Source organism: Papilio machaon, chromosome 7 (assembly GCF_912999745.1).
Source record: "Papilio machaon chromosome 7, ilPapMach1.1, whole genome shotgun sequence".
Classification (NCBI taxonomy): domain Eukaryota; kingdom Metazoa; phylum Arthropoda; class Insecta; order Lepidoptera; family Papilionidae; genus Papilio; species Papilio machaon.
The window spans coordinates 3,443,631-3,453,822 of NC_059992.1; the positions used below are offsets into that span (position 1 = coordinate 3,443,631).

General features: G+C 30.5%; 1 protein-coding gene across 1 annotated transcript; it reads left to right on the top strand.

Annotated features, from left to right (window-relative positions):
- Positions 1-3,124: 3,124 nt before the first annotated feature.
- Positions 3,125-9,166, top strand: LOC106714122 (acyl-CoA Delta-9 desaturase). Its single transcript, XM_014507071.2, has 7 exons — positions 3,125-3,270; positions 5,952-6,131; positions 6,258-6,388; positions 6,745-6,950; positions 7,336-7,521; positions 8,218-8,324; positions 8,961-9,166. Exons 2-7 carry the CDS (start codon positions 5,954-5,956, stop codon positions 9,149-9,151), a joined length of 999 nt encoding a protein of 332 aa, XP_014362557.2. The 5' UTR covers positions 3,125-3,270; positions 5,952-5,953; the 3' UTR covers positions 9,152-9,166.
- The last annotated feature ends 1,026 nt before the right edge of the window (positions 9,167-10,192 follow it).

The following is a 10,192-nucleotide window of genomic DNA, read 5'->3' on the forward strand; positions in this document are numbered from 1 at the left end:
TTATGTAAAAATTATGAACGTATTTTGATTGTAGTTACTAATAAGTAACATATGTAGTAAAATGTTAGACGTTTTAAAGTAATAAATATTTGCTCAATTGTACTTTTGTTGTTCTTTGTAAATTTTATATTTTAAGTTCATAACGCATTTAGATAGTACTGTATAGATTTGTTATAAATAAAATCAGTTATGTTGTGATCGGTTGAACCAAACATAAAACTGTAAATACCAAATTGTTTCTCAATAGTCTTGCATATATTTTAATTTGGCAATTGTTTCAACAATTAGGTTGAGATTTTTTTTAATTAAAGTAATTTAAAGTAAGCATACATCAAAGCTCTCGTTTTTTTAATTAGATTTAGGCTGTAGTCTGCATTTATGTTATTTAACATATACATGCGTAATTTTACTGTATAAATGAATATTTTTTTGGTTTTGTTTTATGTATTTTATTAGTTGTATTTTTTTAAATAATTTCTGTGTAACAAAGTACGGCATAATTACCTTGTACATATAGAAATAGCGTATATATCTGTGGCCATAGGACAGAATATGATAAATGCTTTTTCATTACTTTACAGGACAAGCAATGAAATTATTAAGAAATCTTGAAGGCACTATTAAAAAATGAAACACTCGATATATGAAAAAAATTAAAATTAAGGAAATGTATATAGGACCAATTGTATAACCAAATGAAAGAGCATTTTTTGGCGATTATGTATATATTAATAGGTCAAACTGAGCAAAAATGTACTTATCATTGTCTGATCTATGACCACAGATATTAAACATGTATGTTGTAACAAACAATGTTAATGTCAATTTATTTAAAAAAAAATCAATTGAAATGACGGTGAGTCTTTTCTCTCATATTAATATACCTTAGATTCCAAGAACTCTTTTTTGAAATTAATTCGTTGTGAAGATTGAATTGTTAATTTATGATAAATTTTACTAATTGTTTAGTTGGAAAGCTTTCCGAAACCGGAGTTTTAAATGAATGATTAATAAACTATGTATGTGATAAATGTTTTTTCTTGAAAAAATCATGTAAATAAAATAAATTTTCTGTCTTTTTGATGCGAGGATAGTTTTTTTTTACAGTTAATATTTTTAAAAAATCTCACAATTTCAAAACAGTCAGGTAGTCAATAATCTGGCTACTTTGTCACTGCGATATTTTGGACTTCATGGATAATACATAAACTGTGGAACTGAAAAATACACAATTTAAGGCGTCATTACTCGCGGCTTTATTAATTAATTGATTTGTTAGTCGAAGCAAAACTTAATAGCAATATTGTAGCAAAACAATCAAAATATTAAAAAATTAAATAAACATAAAAAAAAATGTGAGCCGTCATGGGACGCCTGGCAGATGTGAAACATCGTGCGTGTACAAGTAATATGCATAAAGTATTAAATAATATAATTAAATAAATAAATAATAATAATGAAAATAATGATAATGATAATAATGATAAAATAATGATAATGATAATAATTATTATAATGATGGTAATGAAAATAATAATAATAACAATAATATATATGTATACATCAGTATAGCTTGGCGACCCGTCGCCACGGCAAGCGTCGCCACGCCAACAATTCGGTTTACAAGTGATCCTATATATGTTTCACATCAATAAATATAAAATTTGGGCACATATTTAATAAAAGACTTAATATTAATAAAGCGAAATGATAATGATGATGTTATCCTGGCCGATATCGACCACGGCGACACGCATGTGGCTTATGTAGCCAATTTTGTTTGCAAAAATCCTCGCAAAGAGAAATACACTGAGTATGAAATTGAAAAGTAACTTTAATCTCCGTATCAATATTTTTGTTCATTTTAAAATTTTATTTTCATTTTCCACTTTCAATAAAATATGTGTAAAAATAAAAATAATGCAAATACAAAAACATATCTCATACTCTTTTGAAAAAACAGAGATGTTAATATTTTTGTAAAGCTGCTTCAGCAGTGGAATATTCCATATCAAAAAAAAATTGCAATCATTTTCTAATGTTGATGTTGTATTTTTAAAACATATCTCTATCGAGTAAAATGTTTTTTTTAATTAAGAAAATAAAACCGTGCTTTTATCTTTTATAAGAAATATTGAATATATAATATTTTACTTGATGCATTATAAAAGTATAATTTTTTTTTAACTTTTGCTAATAATCGTAAACTTTTTAATGTTTACAGTCAGCTGCGTAAATGCGTTAGAAACTTGTATAGGCCTTTGATTTTAATAACATGTACACATTCGTATTCTTCCGAGCATGAACATGCTATTGATTTTGTACACGAAACATTTTGTAATAGAAAGCCTATACAATTTTCTAAAGTTTTGTAAATGTATACTTTTTCGTACATACTTTTGCAGCTGACTGTACGTTTGACGTTTTTTATACTATGAGATGGCAAACGAGCAAGCGGACACCTAAATTAGGCGAAATTGCGAAGCGACCGCTGCCCATAGACATGCAGATGCGTTGCCTATCTTTAATCGACGGAGGAGAATATGCACAGAAATAGTATATTTCCCCTTCCCAGTCTCTCCTTATAAGAAAAGTGTGGGAAAGGAAAGAGGACTAAAATTAGGTCTCCGGCACCACACTCATCAGACGAAACGCGGAATTACTTCCACTCCACGCCTGTCTTCTGTGTAGTCGTGGTATTGCACCGGACGAGATGGCCTATTCGTGGAACAGATGTTGTTGATGCTGGCGTCTACCCCAGTTAAAATACGTGTATGAGCGTATTTGAGCTGCCAATAGATACGTGGAAAGAGGAAGTAAAAATAATATAAATTATTGTCCTTAATTAATTTAGCTCTAATTACCTTTTCTATTTGTTGATTCCTTAAAAGCACCAAAACGAAAAGAGATGGGAAAGAGGTGGTACCTAAAACCCATATAAAAATGTCTTATAAAAAAAACAATACTCTTAATACAATATGAAGTAAAAATGTTCTCAACTAATTATTCATAATGGAGCTTTAGACCGTGAAAGTAACGACCGCTCATTAAATTAGAGACGTAAAATTAAAGACGTAAATGACCAAATTCAGTACGGTTTAACACACCGAATAATACCATCGACTGTGTTAAATGTGTTATATATGTTTTGGAATTCGGACTGTCACTGCTCATGTTTATTAAATAGGTAAGTACTAATCAATGTCTGCACAAACACAGTCATTGTACAGTCAACGAGGAAAGTAGAAGTCTCACGACTACTTAAAACAGGTTAGTGTATCATTTTTGTCTAATTATTTTTGTGTATTCTATATTTTTTTACCGTTATGTTCCAAATGAGTAGAAGTAATATATATAGTATAAAGTAGTAGTAATTAACTCTCCAAAAGTATCAAGGATGCCATTCCCAGATTGTAGATTGATATCGCCATAAACGAATTGATGTGTGACGTTAATAAAAATCTATTTAAAAACGTTGTAGTATGTTTAGTTAATTATTTATCTATTTCAATTAACAAAAACTAACAAGCAACATTGTGCACCAATTTTTTTTTTCAAAACTTTTTAGATAAAATGAAAAATTGCAAATGAAAACAATATTTTGTTCGTGACAATTATTTTTACACGAAAATGTTCCCATTTGTATTTCATGCTCTAACATATACCGCTACATCATTAGAACATATGAAAGGAAAATAAATAAAAAATAAAAAGTATTCTTTATTTAACTAAAAACCATTTTTCACAAACTTAGTGGGGCTCTATCTTCCGAACTTGTTAAAACTGTGTTTCGGGAGGCAGCGCCTTCTCATATTTATTACTTAATTAAGCGTTAGTTGCTATATTATATATATTAAATGTATTTTATTTATTTTCTTTGACATCTTCCCGGTGTAAATGAAACCAATCCGGGTATAAAATTATGTTAGTTACCTAATTCTACCTGTTTTTAAACAATAATTAATTAAGACAACAAAGGAAATAGAGCTAGGGAAGAAAGTAGGCAAATTTTAAATATAATTTTATTAGAAATCTTCGTTGAATATTTGATTAAATGTGACTTTAGTCAAATAATTTTATTAAAATTTACATTTGACGAATCAAGTGACAAAATGGCAACGGTTTTAATTTTTTTTTTCATTGCCTCAACTATGAAAATGTAAAAGTACGAAAGTTACAATTTGAGCGTATATTAAATTCAAACTACAGGAAGGTTTCATTAGCACACAATAGAATTAAGTGATCCTTAACCTAACATCGGGATATGTAAATTTTATTGTTAACTTTCGAATTTTAATTACGTCTACTCAATAGGTATGTGCCACGTACAAATATCACTATGTAACATTTTGTCACACTGACCACAGACACAACCATTGCGATAATTGATATGAAAGATTCATATATTCTTAAAATCTTTTTGAATAATCTTTCTTCCTATTCCTTTTATGGAACTAGTGCGCTAATAGTATTTAGTAAAAAGTTATTTTTAAGCAAGAGGGTGATAAACGAGTATCACTAAAACTGCGAAGTAATCGCTACCCTTAGACATGTGCAACAATATAACATTGCACCTGAGACACTTTAGCTTGCGTTGCAATGCATCTGCCTGACGATAATGGATAGAAAGAAACTCTTTCTTATATATTTTCAAGATAAGTTAACAACCCCTTTCAATTCTTTCCATATTGGAAATCGATGGAAAGGCAAAGGCTACTCTGGCCTTTAGCATACACAAAGCAAACTCTCCTTAATGGCTCTTTGAGCTCGTAGTATTTCATTGGTCGAGCCGCTATATGACCACTGTTTTCAACGAAGATAAATAGATACACCAATAAATTACTAATTTCGAGGGGTTTGAGCAAATATGTCTGGCCTGTATCAAAACAACTATGAATCAGACGTTTTTAAATTTAAGGGAATACCTATATAACGGTACGAGTAACAATTCTTAGAAATGCATGCATTATTGACATCTTTCCATTGTACTCGATAAGTCCATGTAATTGCGTAATAAGTAGTTTCTAGGTATCAAATGATCTGCATGACAAGTCGACATGCAATTCTAAGTAACTTGAGAGAGCTGACGATGTCATATTTGACTGCATTTGCTGATAAAGGCGCTGATGGGGCAACGCATTCATTGTTTATTACACTGTAGTTCGTATTCAATACTCACTTGTGTGTGTTAATTCAGTTTTTAATTCATAATTCAAGTTAATTTGTAGTTCGGTTAATATCGTATATTAAACAAATGAATGACGCCAGGTTCCTGAAGCGTTGTTGTTAAATGTGTAAAGCCAGTGCTTTAAGTGAACATTATAGCATTTAAGAAGTTTTGTCACATACTTATTTTATAAGTCTTCTAAATGGTCAAGGTAAAATTCTATTTGCGATAGTAAATTGCATTAAATTATTGGCTACCTATAGAATTTATATATAGCATTATAAAAGTATCTTAGAGCTCCAGGAGTTCTAAGACGCTTTACTATACATCATATAAAGCTCAGAAGCTCAGGCGATCGATACAATAAAGCTCAGAAGCATTACTGTATCGATCGTCTTTGATAGGTTTATTTATGTATATTAATAATGGAATATAGATGGGATACAAAACTTCGTATTCTAAAAAACGATTTTAGCAGAAAAAAAAAATCGTTTTGGATGTAGTTCAATAAGCCAATGTAAATTATTAAGAAAATTATCCGCTGATATGATATGAAATATCTGTATTAAAATAACTTTTAAATTAAATTTTGGATTCTCAGATGTACATTTTTAATAAACAAAAATCCATTCTGATAATTGAATAGTGGGAAGTAAAATAAATAATTTTAAAAGTGATTTTGTTCGCACACAACACAATTTTACTGGATTAGCAAAGATAGACCTACAGTAAATTAATAAAATGATTGTAAATTGTAAACACTGTTGTGATTATCACGTTACAGAGATGACGGAGGTAAAAAATGAAACATCAAAGGGTGGTCCAATGGATGAGCTGTCGAAGCTGAGCAAAAGCCGAGAAGCCGACTGGCCTGCAGTACTATTCTTCATACATATACATCTTCTCTCCATATACGGCATCTGGCTGCTGTTTTTTGAAGTCAAATGGATGACTGTATTATTGCGTACGTTTATTAGTTACGTTTGTAATGAGAACATTTTTCCTTAAAAAATGAAACAATATATTTTATACGTGTATTTCGGCGGTGAATAATAATCACGGCTATAAGTAATTAACATTCATGTTCCAGTGATAGCCCTGACCTCGCTCGCAACGTTAGCGGTGAACACAGGCGCACATCGGCTGTGGGCACATCGCACCTACACCGCCACTAAGGAATTAAGATTTGTCCTCATGCTTCTACACACGTTAGTCGGACAGGTAGATATATTACAATACTGTCAATATTACTCGTAATACTAGAAACAGAAGTACTAAGATTAGTATTCAATATTAATATATACACTTCAATAAAAGATAATATTATAGTCAATACAATATTAATCCAAGTAATAGAAGTACTAAGATTAGTATAATATTAGTAGCAGTATTTAGTAGTATAATATTAGTTGTAGTAGTGACGATCGCTAGAACTTTATTGAATGTAAACATTTGTTAATCACGTTTCTTCAATATTACTCCTTTTACTTAATTTCGTTTGTTTTCTTGTTTTGGCATTATTATTGCAACTTTAATGATAAATAAAATAGTATTTTTATATTAAAAACTATTTTCAGGGGTCAATATACAGCTGGGTGCAGTATCACAGACTGCATCATGCGCTCTTTGAAACAGATGTAGACCCATATGACCACAAGAAGGGTTTCTTTTATGCTCACATGCTGACTCGCTTAAAGAAACTTAGCCCTTATCAAGAAAAACTCAAAGAACAGATTGATATGTCCGACATCGAAAAGGACTCTATAGTGATGTTTCAAAAGAAGTAAGACAGAAGTTCTTAACATACAGCTATAATAACCCCGCGTTACCAGTTCGATTTTTGTATTTGTTACCCTTGATCTAATCCATCATAACAAGTAATGTAATCAATTTTATGGTGCTAAGGTTGCTTCTTAAACAGCAGAGCACTTTAACGCGAGCATACTGTATAAGCATTCCAGAGTTTTTAAAAGAAAAAAGTTTAAAAATTCTCGCTATATAATCTCGTTACGCGACCAACAGGAGCGTAATATTTTTCGCAATCATGACTGTAATTTATACAGGTTGCCCGATTTTAAAGAATGAGCTGACATTTGAATCCATGTTATTGTCTAGCACTTCAATTAGTCGGTTTTATTATTTTGTAACATATTGTTTTTTCATTTCAGTTTCTACTGGTTACTGTACGCAGTACTATTTCTTCTATTGCCACTCAACGCTCCGCTAGAGTATTGGAATGATTCCGTCATGAGCGCGGTCTTCGTTATGGGTTTCTTACGTTACGCATTAGTATTGCACGCGGCGTGGCTCGTTGAAAGCGGATTCTGCATCTGGGGTCTCAAAGAAAACGATAAGTTAATAATTTCTCGTAACATAATAGTTATAAGTTAGACCGCCATTGTCTTCGCCTAACGGTTCGACTGAATCCCACCTTTAGTTTTAACTGAACTGTCGGACTATTTAGTTAAAATGTACACACGTGTGTGACATTTTAATTGTCAGTTAAACTGTACAGTTCGCAGTACACGCGAAGTTTTTAACTAAACAGTATGGTTTATTCCGTTAAGACTGTGCAGTTAAAACTGTAGGTGTCTGGCTGGCTTTATACTACACCGTGTACCGGTCTAAGAATTTAATAATAACAAGAATATAATACACAACGTTTCCTTTGCATTCCGTTAAAAAACATAATATAGGTATTTAAAACTTATTTGAAAAGTACGATTGAATACATTAAAAGCAAATTATTATTCATAGTTATAACTTTATTAGTTTATTTCGCTACAGTATGTTTTGACACATCAATCTCATAAGTAAAAAAATACTTGTATAGTTTAGTAAATGTATTATGAAACGGCAATATGTTAATATCGTGTGAATAATTTTTTTGATTACCGGTTTAAATTACTTCATTTTTGGTACGTGAATTTTCAAGGTCTAATTAAAATTAGTTTTTCTCATCGTCCATCTTTCATGTGATCTTCTAATAAAAAAATGTAATATATTTTATTTAAAGTAACAATGTATCATAACTATGTAAATATTTCCAGGTATCCATCAGATTCAAATTTGGTATTCTTCCTCAACCAATCGTTTTGGCCTCATTACCATTATCTCATTCCACGAGATTATAAATTGGGAGAATATGGCACTTATGGTTAGTACTTATATTTTTACACGAACACATTTTTTATCCATTTGTTTAATATAGAAACTAACAATTAAAATAACAATAAATCCGACTTTAGGGAAAAACTCTAATTGAATAACACCGAACTCGTTAAAATAGTCAAGCCCACTACCTCACAATAGAACGAAGAGAAATAACTACGCCGTAGTAGGGACAAAATAAATAAATTGCAAACAAGATTATGTAATCGTGGTTTCGTGATTATCGTTCCTCTCAATATTTGATTTGTATTCATCAAATTCATCATCTATTTTGATCAACAAAATAAATCTACATCCGTCTTCAAACTTTGTAAATAAACACAACAAATCTAATACAAAATACAAATAATTCACATCAAACCGTTTAATAACATATTAAGATGAATTATTCAATAGTATAGTCCTTTTTGGACTTAGTATGTTTTGAAAATAATCAAAATTCATTCGAATTCCAATAAGGCACCTTTAAATTTAGGGTTTTTTGTGAAGTTTTATTTCTAATATTCCTGTTTTTTAAGTTTAGTGTATGTAATTATTAATTTCATACCCATTTTAAGATCGCATAATACATCCCCAACATCAAGTTTGGGAATATTTAATATTTAAGCTTATTTTCACTTAGATTCGGGTTGTTCGACGGCATTTATACGTGTTTGGGCCGCTCTTCGTCTCGCTAAGGACTTACGCACAATTGATTCAACCACAGTACATGCTGCGCTGGCTGAGGCCATCAAAACTAAGAAACCTTTAAAACTCTGCCTGCAAGAGGCAACAAAAGTACAACACCTACCTGAAGATCATTACTTAAAATGAGGTATTGTTAATTACATTATAAAATAAATAATTTATTGATGTCATTCTTTTTTATTTAGACCATTACATGCTCATGTACTACGCATAAAATCGAAAAACCTTAAACTATCTGAATTTTTTATTTTATAATAAATAATTAAGTTATGTTCCATCTGTTTGTAAAACAAATGAGCCTAAAGATGTGTCGTATTCGAATGATAACATCTTGGAAGTCGTTTAAGACGTTCTGATAAATTACATAATTTTGAGGTAAAAACATTACAAGCACCCAATTTATTTGTATTTGATAAAAGGATACTAACTTGTGCACTATAAACATTAATTGATTGTTTTGTAATGAAACAAGTGCAAAACTATATTTACTATTTATACTCCCTATTATAGAAACATTGCACTACTGAAACCCACGAAGTGAAGATTATGAAATTTGTTCCAAACAAACAATACAAACTTGTACACATTGTACTAAATTGTGAAGTCACGGAATTGACGCTTGACATATTTATATATTTAAATACTTGTAAATAATACTTATCCATAACAAAAAGGGTTTCTCTTTATTCATTAGGAAATGAAAAAGTCAGAAATAAGTAATCTAAGTAATTCAATATATTAAATATTTGTTGTATGACAAAGTGGGATAACAACTGAGAGACAGTTAAGGGTAAATTGTACTTCGTTATTAGCGAAAGTTAAACAAACAGCTTATCATGAGTAACAATAACTTATCTCTTTGAGAATATTTTCAATGTGGCAAAGTATCGAATCACGCACTTCTTTAATTGATAGCGTTTTTTCCAACAGTATTCTAAGATACCTGAAAAGTCACGAAAAACATTGGTCATTTTGCGACTGCAAGACTTGGTCTTTATTATAATGAAATTAGCTTTTAACCACGACTTCGCAACGCGGATTTAAAAGTCTTAGTCTCACTTATTCGCTCAGCTACTTTGCAGTAAAAGCAAAAGCGTTCGTTATAAGCATGATTATTTGCACGAAACATGTTTTTCTTTTTTTATTTGTACTGTGATTTAAATATTA